Raw genomic sequence first — 17,983 nt, 5'->3', positions numbered from 1 at the left:
CCTGACCTCTCCGCCCCCACCCCCTCTCTGGCCTATCACCCTCACCTTAACCTCCTTCCACCTATCGCAATCCCAACACCCCTCTCCCAAGTCCCTCCTCCCTACCTTTTATCTTAGCCTGTTTGGCATACTTTCCTCATTCCTGAGGAAGGGCTTATGCCTGAAACGTCGATTCTCCTGCTCCTTGGATGCTGCCTGACCTGCTGCGCTTTTCCAGCAACACATTTTTCAGCTCTGATCTCCAGCATTTGCAGTCCTCACTTTCTCCCTGATGGGCTGAATAGCCTATTTTTGCTCCTATATCTTATCGTCTGATGTGATTACAATCTTCCAGAAGCCATGTCAACAGCAGACCCAGGGTTATAGGTTGGGTAGATTGAGAACTACTAAAAACCTGCTGCCAATATTTAAGAAAGCAAACTGGGATCAGTCATCAAACCGAAGGACAATCAATACGAATTGGTGATTAACCAACACTGTAACAGAATGACTGAGCAACATCAACATTATTGATGGACAGGAGATTGAGAACTTCTCTAATTCAGAAGTTACAGCCTGAGAATGTCCATAATGTAGCAAAATTATGTGATGAGGAGGAAAGAGACAACCACTCTTGCAACTTCAATAAAAGATACAGAGCTGAAGGGTTATCTGTATAGCTTAGAGAGAGAGAGTGAGGATAAGAGATCAACTGAGAGAAGGAATGGCCACATGTAAAACACAACAGTAGAGATCATACAGTATTGAAACAGATTGTGGGATTTTGAGGAGAAATAATAATGCATTGATATCATTGGACAAGAAACTAATAGAAATATGGAAGCCCTTCTCGGAGCAAGAGGAACAAAAATTTTATTTTTACATTGGAGAGGAACACTCATGTTGAAAGACAATAAGCATAAAACAGTTTAGATCTAAAAACAAAACCAGAACTAAATCAGATAAGCAATTGTCATGACAATGGTTCACAATCTTGAATTGCTTACAGAGAGGATGAACTTCTAGACCAGACCTGTTTTTTTAATAAAGTCAGCAAACCAAGCCTAGTTGATCAGATAACTTCTAAACATGGAATTCATCAAGTTCCAAAAGTTTCCCTTTGTGAACTCCTAGGATGCTGCACCTTGCAGGGTGCCAAGGAAATTCAATTTAATTACATCTCCTCAACAGAAAACATCCCCTGTGGTTTATATTCCAGAATGGGGGAATGAATTGAAAGATTTCGCCTTTACAGGTGAATATAAAACAGAGGTGAAAACCAACTCCAAATCTTTAGTTGACTAGTGTGCTGTGAAAATTATAGTTTGAGGACAACCTGTAAACACCCTTGCATTACAGGTGAAATAAAAAAGTGTTCCTTTACCTAAGTGCTACAGGCCAGCCACTACTGAAAGGAAGCAGGATTAAATAATTTTAGCTAAACAGCAAAGTCAAGTATCTCAAAATCATCTATTCACTGACCAATATCTGTACTTTGAGTATCATCCAACATAATGTCTGCAACATCCCAATGTCTTCGCTTCACAGAACCCAGACACTGATCTGTATATTGTTTTTAACTTCTATCAGGTTTTTGTTTGGACGCTCCTTTTATTTCTAATCAGTGTGTTATCATTTCTTCTCACCTTAGCATCTGATGAACTCTTTGCTTGTCTCAAGAAAACCTGGTTATGTTGGCTCTTATTAATACATTCATTCATTTGATCTAAAAGAGAGAGAGATCCACAAGGAAAGGGATCCTTTTAAAATTAACTCTGTCGTGGCCGGTTGAGGGGTTGGTGAATAAATAACGGGAGTGAGTTCTCGCTCCTTATCCAGGTGTTTAGCAATTTGGGGTATCCTACTTTGGGGGAGCCAATGGAATTGTCCTACCTTGGGGGAACCTTTCCTGGGCCTTGATTGGAACAAAATACACCCCAGAGCTTTATTCCATCAAAACTGAGATTTTTAGGACAAATGATATATAATATGTAATGGGGAGCAAAACATAGAGGGAAGATTTAATGTAATGAGATTAACGTCTGAATATTTATAATAATGATTTACAATGTTGCAATGATGATGTTAGAAAAACATGATGATTAGTAGCCAAATAGACATCCGTTGAATTGGGCAGCAAAAGACTTTCAGATACTTACAAAGATTTTATTGTAAATCTATAGCGTGGTATAAATGTCAGTTTCCACCTTTCCTTCACAGACCCTTTTCTTGTCATGAAGCCAACATCTTACCAAGAAAAAACTTAGCTCTTTGTTTCATTTTAGAAACTCACCCCAAATTAAACAAAACACCCAACCAACAAATTACTACAAATACTACCTCCACAATGTTGACCTCCCTCCAAAAGGTTAAGGTAATACTATAAGAAATAGGAGCAGAATTAGGCCATTTGCTCATCAAATCTGATCTGCTATTTAATCCTGGCTGATACGTTTCTCAAACCCCATTCTTCTGCCTTCTTCTCATAATCCTGAACTCCTTAGTAATCAAAAACCTATCCATCTCTGTCTTAAAGACACTTAATGACCTGACCTCTACAGGCCTCTGAACAATAAGTTCCACCGATTCACCAGTCCTTGGCTGAAATAGGACTTATTTCATCCCTTCACTCTGAGGCTGTGCCTTCAAGTCCTAGTCTTTCTTACCAGTGGCAACATCTTCTCCATGTCCACTCTATGCAGGACACTCCATTTTCTGAAAGTTTCAATGAGATCTCCCTCATCTTCTAAAGTCCATTGAGTACAGACTCAGAGTCCTCAAGTACTCGCAGGTCAAGCCCTTCATCCCAGAGATCAACTTTGTAAACCTCCAGTGGAACCTTCCAATGCCACCATCTCTTTCCTTCGATACAGGGTCCAAACCTGCTCACAATACTAAATGCAGTCTGACCAGAGCATTATACAGCCTCAGCAGTATATCTCTGCTCTTGTATTTTACTGCTCTTGAAATGAATGCAACATTGCATTTGCCTTCCTAACTGCCAACTGAACCTGCATGTTAATCTTAAGAGAATCCTGAACTAGGACTCCTAAGACTGATGGTGCTTCAGATTTGTGAAGCCTTTCCTGATTTAGAAAATAGTCTATGCCTCTATTCTTCCCACCAAAGTACATAACTCGCACTTTCCCACATTGTATTCCATCTTCCATTTCTTTGCTCACTCTCTGGCCTGCCCAAGTCCTTCTGCAGCCTCCCCACTTCCTCAACACTATCCGTCCCTCCATCCATCTTTGTGTCATCTGCATACTATGAGGTGGACAGAAACCTGGCTCTGTTTATTTAATTCGACCACCAGATCAATGAGTAGTGTCACGATAACAAAGAAAAATCGAGAAGGTGAGAGAAAACGAGGGATGGGATGAAATCAAAATAGTGTTGGTGGGGAAATAATGCACCCCAGCCACCACCTCCATCTGAAAGCTTCAAGGGTACAGATGGACAGGAACTCAGCTCCTAGTGATTTTCACCAAGCCATTTACACGTACTGTAACATGCACCCAGGGCAGGTGGGCCTTGAACTCAGATCTTCTTGCCAAAAAGTCAGGACAGTACCACGGTGCCATAAGTCCAGAATAAATGCAACTCTATATTGTTCCCCCCCCCTCTATATTCCTTTCTTCATTGCCAAATCTACTCTGTCATCAACCTGTTCAGAGATATTATTACACACCTCTGGAGCAAATGGGACTTGAATCTAGACCTCCCAGCCCAGAGGTAGGGATCTATCACTGCACCACAAAAGATTTTAAAAACATTTGAATGGTAGTTGGGGAAGGTGAGGAGATACCAATGGTTCAAAGTTTCATTGCATTCACTGATACCAACGTAACTGGTCAGAGTCAAAGCCTGGCACTGAAGCCAACAGTACTTTAAGAGGTCGCCTTGCACAAACTGGATGGCTTTCTTTCCACCACCTAATTACCTATGATACACCATAAGAGAAAGTGAGGACTGCAGTTGCTGGAGATCAGAGCTGAAAAATGTGTTCCTGGAAACGTGCAGCAGGTCAGGCAGCATCCAAGGAGCAGGAGAATCGACATTTCGGGCATAAGCCCTTCTTCAGGAATTATGATACACCATATGCAATACCATCATGGGTAAAGATGAGGGAGAGAGAGAAAAGCAATTGGCTTCACTTGCTCTCAATCACATCTGGAGATGACCTGGTCAAACCTTAACACAGATCTCCATTTCTCCCTCCGGCACATGATTCAGCAGAATAAACTGTAAAGGAGCAGAAGCTCCAGGTATGGTGACTCACTGGTTAGCACTGCTGCCTCGCAACCTCAGGGACCCAGGTTTGATTCCAGCTTTGGGTGATTGTCTGTGCGGAGTTTCCACATTCGTACCGTGGGTTTTGTTGGGTGCTCTGGCTTCTTCCTATAGTCCAAAGCTGTGCAGGTTAGGTGGATTGACCATGCTAAATTGCCCATAGTATCCAGGGATGTGCAGGCTAGGTGGGTTAGCCATGGGAAATGGAGGGCTACAGGTCTGGGTGGGTCTGGATGGGATCCTCTTTGGTGGGTTGGTTCAGACTTGATGGGCCAAATAGCCTCTTTCTACACTGTAGGAATTCTATGATTCTACATAGACTAAGCAAATTGTTGCAGCAAGTTCCATAGACTTGCAGCATTACTTTGGGAGACTAAATAGAATTATACTCTAAACACTTCGAGTGGCACTGAAATGGTCCAGAAAACAGGTTGAATCTCTGAGCATGCAATTGTACAATCACCTTTGTGTTGGCACTAAATGTTATATATAAGATGGAAAGAGTATGAAAGTAGGAACACTAAAAAGTGCTAGAGGCGCTCCCTATTACAATAATGCCATGTGGACATGTGGGTGGCACATATTAGGATCTTGGGTACTGCAAAGACTATAGACCTGACAACACCATAACAATAGTATTGAAGACTTATGCCCCTGAACTGGTAGACCCCCCCTACCCAGGCTGTTCCAGTACAATTCCAACACTGATATCTCACTGAGATTTAAGAAAATTGTCCAGATGTGTCCACAAAAAGAAAGACAAATCCAATGTAACCAATCCCTGCCTCAGCAAAATTAAACAAAGGTGTGGAATGCCCTGCTTGTCAATATAATTAATTCAGCCACATTAGGGAGATTTAAACAATCCTTGGCTCAGCATATGGATGATGATGGGATAGTGTAGGAAGATGGGCTTAGTTTAGTTCACAGGTCAGCGCAACATTGAGAGCCGAAGGGCCTGTTCTGCGCTGTATTGTTCTATGCTCTATGTTCTGAAACAAATAATCATGGTGCTGGAAATCAGAAACAAAAAATAGAAATTGCTGGAGAAACTCAGCAGGTCTGGCAGCATTTGTGGAGAGAAAGAAACTAGTTCTGAAGAAGGGACAATGGACTTGAAATGTTAACTCTGCTTTCTCTCCACAGTTGCTGCCAGAGCTGTTGAATTTCTCCAGCAATTTCTGTTTTGGTCCCTGTTGCATCAATCCACTCTTAACCATCAGGGCAAATGATGCATGGAATCATCAATAGTCCACTAATAATTTGCTCACTAATGCTCAGGTCATTCAGCTCCTGACCTTTTTATAGGTTTGGTTGAAACATGAACAAAAGAACTGAAGTTCAGAGATTAGGACTTTGATCAGTGACTGCCTTTGACCTTAAAACAGCATTTGACCAATATGGCATGAAGGAGCCTGAGCAAAATTCGACTCATTGAGAATCAGAGCAAAGCTCTTTGTTAGTTGGAGTGAAACCTAATGCGGTTATGGTTGTTGAAGGTCAAATCATCTCAGCCAAATGATATTGCTGCATGTGTTCTCAGTATTCTATGCCCAGCCATCTTCAGCTGCCTTATTGATGATCTTTCTTCATCACAGGATCAGAATTGTGATATTCACAGTTCATTGCACAATGTTCAGCCATTCTGGACTTCACCAATACTGTGGTTTAGATCAGAGTGGTGCTGGAAAAGCACACCAGGTCAGGCAGCATCCGAGAAGCAGGAAAATCGACGCTTCGGGCAAAAGCCCTTCATCAGGAATAGAGGCAGGAAACCTCCAGGGTGGAGAGATAAATGGAGTGGGGTGGGGTGGGGCTGGCGAGAAGGCAGAAAATAGTACAATGGGCGAATGGGGGTGGGGCTGGAGGTGATAGGTCAGAGGGGAGGGTGGAGCGGATAGATGGGAAGGGACATTGGCAGATGGGACAGGTTATGAGGATGGTGCTGAGCTGGAAGGTTGGAACTGGGGTAAAGTGGGGGGAGGGGAAATGAGGAAACTGGTGAGGTCCACATTGATGCCCTGGGGTTGAAGTGTTCCGAGGCAGAAGATGAGCCGTTCTTCTACCAGGCGTCTGTGGTGAGGGAGCAGTGGTGGAGGAGGCCCAGGACCTGCATGTCCTTGGCAGAGTGGGAGGGGGAGTTGAAATGTTGGGCCACGGGGCGGTGGGGTTGATTGGTGCGGGTGTCCCAGAGATGTTCCCTCAAGCGCTCTGCTAGGAGGCGTACAGTCTCTCCAATGAGGAGGAGACCGCATCGGGAGCAACGGATACAATAAATGATATTGGTGCAGGTGAAACTTTGATGGATGTGGAAGGCTCCTTTGGGACCTTTGATGGAGGTGAGGGAGGAGGTGGGGGCGCAGGTTTTGCAATTCCTGCAGTGGCAGGGGAGAGTGCCAGGATGGGAGGGTGGGTTGTTGGGGAGAGTGGACCTGACCAGGTAGTCGCATAGGGAATGGTCTTTGCGGAAGGCGGAAAGGGGTTGGGAGGGAAATATATCCCTGGTGATGGGGTCCGTTTGGAGGTGGCGGATGATATGGTTAATGCGAAGGTTGGTAGAGTGGAAAGTGAGGACCAGGGGGGTTATGTTCTTGTTACAGTTGGAAGGGTGGGGTTTGAGGGCAGAGGTGCAGGATGTGGACGAGATGCGTTGGAGGGCATCTTCAACCACATGGGAAGGGAAATTGCGATCTCTAAAGAAGGAGGCCATCTGGTGTGTTCTGTAGTGCCACACTAATACTGTGGCAATCCATATCCAAATGCAACAAGACCTGGATAGCATCCAGGCTTGGGCTGGTAACTGGCAAGTAACATTTGTGGGCGGCATGGTGGCACAGTGGTTAGCACTGCTGCCTCACAGCGCCGGAGACCCAGGTTCAATTCCCACCTCAGGCGACTGACTGTGTGGAGTTTGCACGTTCTCCCCGTGTCTGTGTGGGTTTCCTCAATTGCCCGTAGTGTTAGGTAAGGGGTAAATGTAGGGGTATGGGTGGGTTGCGCTTCGGCGGTCGGTGTGGACTTGTTGGGCCGAAGGGCCTGTTTCCACACTGTAATGTAATGTAATCTAATCTAATCTAATTAACCCCTCATATCTGACAGGCAATATCTCAAACAAGCAAATCTAACCACTTCCCCTTGAAATTTAATCATATTATTATCACTGAAGTCCCCATCATCAATATCCTGAGAGTGAACAGTGATCAGATGCTGAACTGGACTAATTATATAACCACCACAGCTAAAAAGCAGATCAAAGGCTCATGTTTCTGCAACTCACCTCACTCACTGCCAAACCTTTCCACTATCTTACAAGGCACATGTCAGGAGTGTGATGAAATACTCCCTGCTTATTTGGATGGGTACAGCTTCAACAGTACCCAACAGTTGCTTGACACCATCCAAGACAAAGCAGCCTGCTTGATTGGTAGCATGTCAACAAACATTCACTCTTTCCCCAACTAATATGCAAGAGCAATGGTTTGTAACACTTTCAGGATGCACTCTAATAACTCACCAGAGCTTCTTTGAAGGCATTTTTAAACCCATAACCTCCACCAGCTAAAAGGTCAAGGGCTACAGATTCTACTGAACACTATCACCTGGAGGCCCTTATTCTGACTTGGAACTATATTGTTGCTTCTTCAACGTCACTGGGTCAAATCCTGGAACTCTTTTTCCTACCAACATTGTGAGTGTACATAAGTAACTAACTAATCTAATTAATGTCTTGTTCCTGTACCCTCTCCCAGACCCACTCTGAGATAACTGCTTTCCTCCATCACTGGCTTTGGGTACATCTGTTGTTATAATTGCACCATTTGTTTGGACTCAAACCTATGGAATTTCCTCCCTATACCCTCCCCCTCTCTACACCTCTATCCTTTTCAAAGATATCTTTTTAATATTATCACTTTCCACGTACTCAAATACCCCTTTGTGTGACTTAGGCATAAATTTAGTTTGTTAATGGCCCTATGAAGTGTCTGAATGTAATGGCTCTGATCTTACTAAGATTTGTTCTTCCTTCTTTGTAAACTATTATCGCAATGTCTTTTGAATGCATTTTTGAAAGCTACCCACTCACTCAAAATGCAGACTTCTGCTTTCATTTCTGCTAAAATGTAATGATTCATAACTTATTCCAAGCACTTCTTGTTTCCTACAATTAGTTGCACCGATGAGACAGAAGGTAGGATAAAATTCAGCTTAAGCTCTTGTACCAAATTGCCGATTGTTTATGATAACCGTGATTATTTTTTAATTATTAAAATTAATGTCATGTGATTCATAAAGTACTTCAATGTACTGGCCACTCTATTGAATATAAAAAAGTGTATACATTTTGAAGACATTTTTCTGATTTCTTCATGTGAACTGCATGTCACTAGCAAAACCAATATTTGTTGACCCTATTTTCCCTTAAACAGATAATGGTAGGATGTCTTCTTGAACTGCTCTAGTCGAGGCACACACGCAAAACTGTTAAAGTGGGAGTTCCAAGATTTCAACTCAGTGATTGTGAAAGAATAACAATATATTTCCAGGCAAGGATGATTTAGGAAAACTTGCACCTGATGTCTGATGCACAAAAAGCCCTTGTCTTTCTTGTTGATAGAGGTCCTGGGTTTTAAAGGTTTTGTTAAAGAGGACTTTTTGAGTTAATACAGTGCATCTTGTGAATGGTACACACTGCTATCACTGGACGTTGGTGATGGAGAGGATATGGTAAATGTTTAAGCTGGTGCGTGGTGATCCAGTCAAGCAATGTGCTTTGTCCAAGCTGATAGCAAGCTTCCTAAATGTTGCTTGAACCAAACTATTCCAGGCATGTGGGGAGTATTACATCGTATTCCTGACTATTTCTCCCTTTAAAGTTTAGTTGCTATACACAACCAGATTTTTCAGTGTGTAGTCCCCTTAATTTATTTTTTACACAGCGTTATGTAGCACAGAACAAGAACGTTTCAGCTGCTGTGCAATGATGCATCAGCATAGCATAGCACGAATATTGCCCCTGACTGTCTTGTACATGACGAACAGCATTTACAGAATCACAAGATGAGTTACTCATCCTAGAATTCCCAGTCTCTGACCTCTGCTTGTAACCACATAATTTATTTCTGCTCAGTGGTAACCTTCAGGATGTTGATGGTGAGGAATTTAGCGATGTCAAGGTGAAATACTAACATTCCTTTGTACATTCCCATTCCCTTGCCACTTATCATGTCAACTTTTATCAAAGTTTAACTTTGTGTGGGCATGGACTGCTTTGCTATTACGACAAGTGGTATCAAATACTGTGCAATCATCAGCAAACACCCGAGGTCAGTCAGTGATGAAGAAGTTAAAGATGGTTGGATCTGGGTCTAGTAAACTATTCATGCTGAGAGAATTGAACTTCACAGCTAGAACAACTTCCTTGTTTCTGCTCGGCTTTAATCTACTTTTCTCCACCTCCCATTGACTTCAGCTTCATTGGGCTTCTTGCTGACATATTCAGTAAACACTGCAATGATATCAATGTCAGCCATTAGAACTAATTTGTCTGTGGTTTGAGCAAGGCTTCAATGAGGTCAGTACACAAGTGGTCCGAGTAAAACCCAAAATAAGCATCAGTGAGTGGGTTATTTCTGTATAAGTGCTGCCTGATAGCACCACTGATGACACCTACCATTTTATTGATGATGAAGAGTAAAATGATGGGGTACAATCACAGAATCCCGACAATGTGGAAACAGGCCACTTTGCTCAGCAAGTCCATACTGACCCTTTGAAGAGTAACCCACTCGTAGCCCGTTCCCCTATCCTGTCACTGTACATTTCCCCTGACTAACACACATAATCTACATGTCCCTGAACACTATGGGCAATTTAGCATGGTCAACTCACCTAACCTGCACATCTTTGGACTGTGGGAGGAAACTGGAGCACCCGGAGGAAATCCACACAGACACGGGGAGAATGTGCAAACTCCACACAGACAGTCACCTGAGGCTGGAATCGAGCCTTGGTCCCTGGCACTGTGAGGCAACAGTGTGAACCACTGAGCCACCATGCTGCCCAAATTGATTATAATTGATTAGATTGGAATTATTCTTCCTTATTTTATGGACAGGAAATATCTAGAGAACTTTTCAGCTTCTTCAGGTAAATTCTGGTGTGGCAGACAGACTGGAGCAGCATGGCTGGGGAGGCAACTAGTTCTGGTTCCAAATTCTTCAACATTACTGTCTGTAGCCTTTGCAGAATCTAGTGTAGAAGCTGAAAATGTATTGCTGGAAAAGCGCAGCAGGTCAGGCAGCATCCAGGGAACAGGAGAATCGACGTTTCGGGCATAAGCCCTTCTTCAGGAATTCCTCAGTTGTTTATTGATACTGTGTGGACTGAATTAATGGGCTGAAAACTAGCTTCTGTGATGTTGGAGATCACTAGAGGAAGAAGCTGTGATGGATCTGGTTGAAGATGGTTAGTTCATAATTTGAAAGAGAATAAATAACCCTAGCGGCAAATGTTTCCCCTGAAAAAACAGCTGCACATGGAAAGCATCCACAAAAAGCAAGAAAAGGAGCATTGTGTTGAAGAAGACAATCTAAAAAGTTTTATTCACATAAATTAGTTATGCATTGTGCACTGCATTTTTAGTGACTTCACTATTAGTTTTGATGAACCTTTGGAATGGTTTATTGTCAACAAAAACTTTACAATGTTGGTGAAAACCTGGAACCAGTTAAACACATAAATCTGGAAATAAGGTTTAAAATCTCTAAGTGGTCCAGGAAGGTTGTGTGGGGAACTGGGGTCTCAGGTTCAAATTCCAACCTGTGGCAAATTATTAAATGTAGCATCAGATGACAGAGCAACAATTACCCTGAACCTCTCTATGCCTGGAACACAAAATGAAATAATTATTCATCAAAAAGTTGAAATCTGCATCACGTGGACCCAAGGAAGTGAGGATGAGAGCTAAATCAGAGTGTTGACTGGAATGGGAGAGATTGCTGATAGCAGAATCATGGTGAAATGGAGACTCAAAGACCAGAAAGTAGTGAGATTGAAAAGGCTCTTACAATTAACTACATTTTAGGAAGATCTTTAGTGTGTTCAAAGTCTACTTATGTAATAAATACTCAAACGAGGATGAAGGTAAAATGATCCTCTAAATATGCATAATAACCAGCTTAGATGTAACTGAAGAAACTGTGCTTAGCACATATTATGATCATTTTAATGTTGCTCCAAGGACAATGTAGATGTTACCAATAGCAACACCATTGGTACATCTGTTGCTGACTACTTATTAGGTGGAAGGAGAATGGTGACCAATTATTGCTTGAGAACCTTTTTAGTCAGAAAATAATCATGACATTTTGTTCTATCTCCAGGCAGTGTAATAGTGTTTTGAATGGTTCATTTTTGGCTGTTTCACGGCACATCAACAAATTTTGACTGGTGCAGCTTCTATAATGTTCTGGGTAAATGCAGTTTGACGTATAAACCAGGAAGGTCAGGATCAATCCTCTGCTTTGTTAATCTCACTCATATCAGCCAGGACAACCTCTGTAACCAATCATTTAAGATTATTCTTAGAATCCAAATATATCTCACCCCCTCTAGGGTGAGAACAGGAAAAATATAATCTGTTACATCTCTGTTAGTTCTAAGTGTGACTCTTGCTGTGCTAAAACAATTTCAGTTTGTACTAAATGAACTTTAGTTCCATAGCCTTGGCAGAAATAATCAGTAAAGCAGCCCTTTCAAAGTGAAATTCTCAGTAGTAACATGACCCAATGTTACATTTAAATGTTGTTATGATTGTCCATAGAACCCTGATTGGAGACCACTCCCTCAGTAAGTTTAGAGTTTTATATATTTGTCCATTTGGCTATTTTCTTTGCATCAGACATTTATATACCATCAGGATATTCAGTCACACTGATCAGAAGGCTGATTTCCACGGACAGGTTCAATATTCTGCAAGTCAACCATTTGAAATTCTAGTGAACTCTCATCTGTATGAGTTTAGAAGCACATGAAAGTGTTGCATTAGGTACCAGATCAATGGAGAGAAAAGGTTCAAAAGCAACTTGATCTTTGATGGCAACAGCATTAGAGAAACTGGCATCTTAAATAAACCCCAGAGTTTCAATGATAAATCCCTTTCATTGAGACTTGATTTCCCAAGTGGTATGTTTTCTCATGCAATTCTGGTTTTGCAAGATAGTGTGATTTTATAACTTAGGCATGGCAAATATTATTATGTATTTGTGAATATTTGATTCATCGTATGAAAATTAAGGAACATTCAAGTGTAAATTTGCTAAGTATGTCATGTGCCCTTGTTAAGAAAGGAGAACTTTCTTGCCTTAATTTGGACATTGTTTTCATGTTGAATAACTTCTTTCCATCTTCTGCAATGGTATAGGGTCAACTAAGAGTTTACCGTCAAATGCATTAGTTCCTCATAGGAAGTTCCCATATCAGGAAATATCATAGAGTCGTAGAGTCATTCCACACGGAAACAGGCCCAACTTGCCCATGCAATCAGCTTTCCTAAACTGAAATAGTCAACTTGCCTGTGTTTGGCCCATATCCCTCTAAACCTTTCCAGTCCAAGTACTTGTCCAAATGTCTTTGAAATGTTGTAATTGCACCTTCTTCCACTTCCTCTGGCAGTTCATTCCACACACACACCACTCTTTGTATGAAAATGTTGCCCCTCAGATCCCTTTTAAATCTTTCTCCATTCACCTTAAAACCTATGCCCTCTAGTTTTGACCTCCCCTATCCTGAGGAAAAAACCTTGGCAATTCATTTTATCTATTCCCATCATGATTTTATAAATCTCTATAAGGTCACCCCCCCCCCCAGTTTCCTATGCTCCAGGCAAAAGTCTCTGTCCAGCCTTTCTTTATAACTCAAACCTTCCAATCTCAATGACATCCTTGTAAATCTTTTTTGCACCCATTCAAGTTTAATGACTTAACAGCTGTGGAGAAAGAAAACAGAGTTTACATTTGAGGCCTTTTTATTGTGGTAAAGGGTTTTTCTTGGACAGGAATGTTGTCCTGTCAGATTGGACAGGTTGTTTCTGTGACCAGCAATGTTCTGTAGGGATTGGTGCTGGATCCACTGTTACTCGTCATTTATATAAATGATTTGGATGAGAATATAGGAGGCATGGTTAGTAATTGTGCAGATGACACTAAAATTGTTGGTATGGTGGATAATGAAGAAAGCTATCAAAGAGTGTAAACGGATCTAGATTAATTGGGCCAATGGGCTGAAGAGTGGCAGATGGAGTTTCATTTGATAAATGCGAGGAGTTGTATTTTGGTAAGATGAACAAGAGCAAGACTTATACATTCAATGGGAGGTCCTTGGGTAGTGTTGTAGAACAGACAGACGTAGGGGTGCAAGTACATACTTCATTGAAAGTTGCATCACAGATAGGCAGAGTCATTGAGAAGGTGTTGAGCACACTTGCCTTCATTGCTCAGACCAGTGAGTAAAGGAGTTGGGGCATCATGTTGTGGTTATACAGGACATTGTGTTGGCACTTTTGGAGTATTTTGTACAGTTCTGGCCATCCTGCTAAAGGAAGATATGATTAAATTAGAAAGGATGCAGAAAAGATTCATGAGGAAATGGAAGATTTGAGTTATAATCAGAGGCTGGATAAGCTGGGACCTTTTTCACTGGAGTGAAGGAGATTGAGGGGTGACCTTGTAGAGATTTATAAAATCATGAGGGGTATAGATAAAGTGAATAGCAAAAGGTCTTTTCCCCGCGGTTGGGGAATTCATAACTAGAGGGCATAACGTTAAGGCGAGAGGGAAAAGGGAACTCAGAGGCAACTTTTCACACAAAGAGTGGTTTGTATGTGGAATGAAATGCCACAGGAAGTGATAGGTGCAATTACAGTTACAACATTTAAAAGACATTTGAAAAGGTGCATGAGTAGGAAAGATTTAGATGGATATGGACCAAATGCAGGCAAATGGGACAAGTTTCATTTGGGAAACTTGGTCAGCATGGACAAATTGGACTGAAGGATCTGTTTCTGTTATAACTTTATGACTCTATAATTCAAATGCCTCCAGCATTTTCTGTTGGTGTTTGAGATTTGCAGCCTATGTAGTATTTTGGTTTTATTTATTACCAGTGAATTTTTGATTGTCTCTTCTCTTTTTGCACATTCACAAATCAGAGTACAACTTGGCAACATGACACACAGCCACAGACGCTGCATATTTTCTAACAGGGAACATCACGCACGTTAATGAATGCCATTTTTATTGAAGACAACATTTCAATTTTCTCCAGACTCAGGTGCTCAAGATGGATAATACGACCTTCGCTGCTGCCCACTGGGAAGGGGAATCCAATAACACAACGGCGAGTCATCCCTGTAAACCTGAGGAGCTTGGCACATTCATTCCAATTTTTCTGAGTGTGGTCTTTTCAGTGGGTTTCATTCTGAACAGCATCAGCCTATGGATCTTTTGGTTTGGAATCAAGAGATGGAGTGGTGGAATGATCCTGCAGTTCAACCTGGCTTTAGCAGATGCCATTATAACGCCTGCAGCACCATTCATGATTGCCTACTTCTCACTTTCACACTGGCCCTTTGGACAATTTCTCTGTCAACTGAAGGTTTTCTTATTGAGCACCAACATGTACGGCAGTATCTATTTTCTCACCCTGATTAGCATCCACCGGTACATTTCTGTTGTGCACTGTACAAAGAAAACTATCCTGAAGGAAGAGAAGTTTATAAAGATTGTTTGTACAGGAGTCTGGGTCCTTCTATTTGCTCAAGGGTTTCCATTCTTTTTTGTCCTTAAAACCACTGAAATGTACAATGCCACTCAGTGTTTGAACATGCATCAGGACGACCTGATAGTTTTGTACTTTGTGTGGAACACAGTAATTTTATGCACTGGGTACATCATTCCATTTTTTGTCTCCATCATTTGCTATGGTTTACTTGCCAGCTTCATTGTAAAATTGAACCCCAATCAACTTAAGAGCAAACATATGAAAGTGAAATCCATGCAAATGATTTTAGTGTCCCTAACAATTTTTATAATCTGCTTTCTGCCTGTACATGTATCCCGAACATTTGGAATTTCACTAAAGTTCTTTTATCTTGATCAGTGTCAAACACTGGGCATTATTGAGCTTATTTATTACAAATGTTTAGCACTGTCAAGCTTAAATTGTTGCCTGGATCCTTTGCTGTACTTTTTTTCTTCAAAGAAATTCAAGGAATCAATAAGAAATTTTCTAAGTTCTATAAAATGTTGGAATAAGAAACAGAACTGAGAAATAAAAGCAAAAACTGTTAGATATACCCAACTGGCAGGTAGTGTCTGTGGAGTGAAACAGAGTTAACATTTCAGGTTCATGACCTTTCATCAGAACAGTGGGGATAAAGGGAAAAAGGTTGTAATTCCTTAACCCGACATAGCTCTTATCCAGCAATCTTATGGCATTTTACTGTGTGGAAGGGAGATTTCCAGATATTTAAATGTTGTAAAGTCAGTCTAAACTGGAGGTTGTAAAGGTTGTAAAGTGCCTAGTCTGAAGATGAGATGTCGCTCCTTCAGTTTGCGCCCTGACACATTGCAGCATGCTGAGGATAGACAAGCGGACATGAAAGCAGGACGCTGCGTTACAATGACCAGCTATGGGAGGGTCAGGGTCATACTTGCACTTAGGGCCGGAGGTGTCCTGCAAAGGGGGGGATGTTGGTGGTCAAAGAATGACTAGGGTGTCCCACAGGGAATGATCCCTGTGAAATGCAGACAGGGGGAGTGAGGGGGAGATGTGTTTGGTGGTGGTGTTCTGCTGGAGTTGTCTGAAATGGCGGAGAATGATCCTTTGAATGCGGAAGCTGGTGGGATGAAAGGACCCAATCACGCTGTTAAGTAATGGGAAGGGGCAAGGGCAGAAACAAGGGTGATAGATCGGACATGGTTGAGGACTCCGACAACCAGAGCAGGTGGGAAACCACGGTCATGGGAGAAACAAGCCATGTCAGCAGCACTGTTTTGGAAGGTGGCATCATCTGAACAGATACAATGTAGGTGAAGGAACTGGTTAAATGGGATGGAAGCCTTAAAGAATGTAGGGTGTGAAGAGCTGTAGTGAAGTCAGTGAGTTTGTAGTGGATGTAGTGGACAGTTTATTTCCAGAAATGGAGACAGAGAGGTTAAGGAAAGGAAGAGAAGTGTCAGAAATGGACAATGTAAAAGTTATAGAGGGATGGAAATTGAAGGCCAGTTGAATGAATTTTTGAAGATCCTGGCGGGAGCATGAGGTAGCACTGAAGCAGTTGTTGATGTAGCGATAAATGAATTAGGATAGGGGGCAGTGTAGGAGTGGAGGAAGAATTGTTCAACATTCCCCATAAAGAGGCCAGCATAGCTGGGACCCATATGGGTGCTCATAGCCACTCCTTTGACTTGGCAGCATTCAAACTTGAGCCATTGTAAAGAGGTTTGTAGGTCGAGAATGGAATAGTGTAAAAACTCCAGTGTTCTCCTGGGACCTGGGAAATTCCCTGGTCTGGTGAAAACCTGGTTCCGAGGCTACCAAGTCAGTGTATTTATTTCTTTTTACTTCCAGGACTAATGGACCGGCAATATGAATTCAACCCCCACTGCTGAGTTTGGGGAGTTAAATTCAACTAATTAAATGAAACTGGAATAAAAAGTCACTAACAGTAACAGTGACCCTGAAACTAATGGACTGTCATTAAAAACCCATTTGTTTCTCTAATATCCTTGACAATAACATATTCCTAATGCTTTTAATATAATTGAACTTTTCAAAGCTATGACAGGGCCATTATAAAAAAAAGGGATGCAGTGAGTCAGATCAGGAGATACTAGGCAGGTGGCCAGAAACTTGATTTTAAGAGGTATGTTGGATGGAACGACAGTCTTATTGGAAGAAAATGGAGCACAGAGGTTTAGGAGACAATTTCAGAGTGTGGGATTCAGATAACTGAAAGCACAGATATTAATGTTGGAGAAATTAAAATTGGGGATGTTCGAGAGCCTAGAATTAAAGGTATACAGGTGTCTGGAAGAGGTTGGAGGAGATTAAAAATAGGAAAGAGTGACATCATGGAGAAATTTGTGAAAAGAAAGAATTTTAAACTCAAAGTGTTGCTTAACCTGGAGCCGATATAGGTCAGTGAGTACAGGAAGTGTGCAACACAGTGTTGGATGGCTTCAGGTTATCACAGGATACGACATGTGAGACCAGCCACGATTGGGTTAGGATAGTCAAGTGTAAAGACATAGATGATGGCTCCAGCAGCTGATAAACTGAAGCAGGGCAACTGTGAAAGAGGACACTTAATGATGGCCTGGATATATGTTTGGAAGCTCAACTTAGTCAAGCTGCATGACACTTTCAGCATCCCTGCAGACAGAGCACAGTGTAGATACACCTGGTCACAGCCAGATGGGTCTATCCGCTCAAGGATAGATTTCCTGTTTTCATCCCACGTTTTCAGTCAGATGCACCAACGTCAAGCTGGTGTTCTTCTCTGACCACTGCCTCCTGCTGGTCAACTGCCACCTGCAGGATGCTGGCAAAGGAATGTGGAAGCTGAACGTGAAACTGTTGACCCCAAAAAACACTGAGGAGCTCAAACACAATGACACAGTTTGGAGAACCATGAAGCCCCTCTTTGAGT

At 41.9% G+C, this 17,983-nt stretch overlaps 2 protein-coding genes across 3 annotated transcripts in view; both read left to right on the top strand.

The window, feature by feature from the left end:
• Positions 1-16,098, top strand: part of LOC122564778 (P2Y purinoceptor 4-like) — a 23,182-nt gene extending 7,084 nt beyond the window's left edge. The window contains exons 1-2 of one of the 2 annotated variants that reach the window (XM_043719994.1): positions 8,451-8,461; positions 14,596-16,098. In XM_043719994.1, the coding sequence (XP_043575929.1) occupies positions 14,611-15,597 (987 nt within the window). In that variant the 5' untranslated portion in view covers positions 8,451-8,461; positions 14,596-14,610 and the 3' untranslated portion in view covers positions 15,598-16,098. Of the gene's footprint in view, positions 1-8,450; positions 8,462-14,595 lie in introns of those variants that run through there. The other variant, XM_043719993.1, reaches the window with a different exon arrangement.
• The window catches only part of LOC122564776 (P2Y purinoceptor 4-like), a 33,253-nt gene continuing 30,141 nt past the window's right edge, over positions 14,872-17,983 (top strand). The window contains exon 1 of the mRNA XM_043719988.1: positions 14,872-14,948. The gene's annotated coding sequence lies outside the window, so the exon portion shown is untranslated. The remainder of the gene's footprint in view (positions 14,949-17,983) is intronic.

This window comes from Chiloscyllium plagiosum, chromosome 30 (genome assembly GCF_004010195.1).
Source record: "Chiloscyllium plagiosum isolate BGI_BamShark_2017 chromosome 30, ASM401019v2, whole genome shotgun sequence".
Classification (NCBI taxonomy): Eukaryota; Metazoa; Chordata; class Chondrichthyes; order Orectolobiformes; family Hemiscylliidae; genus Chiloscyllium; species Chiloscyllium plagiosum.
The sequence above is the reverse complement of the archived record's forward strand: the minus strand, read 5'-3'. Positions and strand labels throughout refer to the sequence as shown.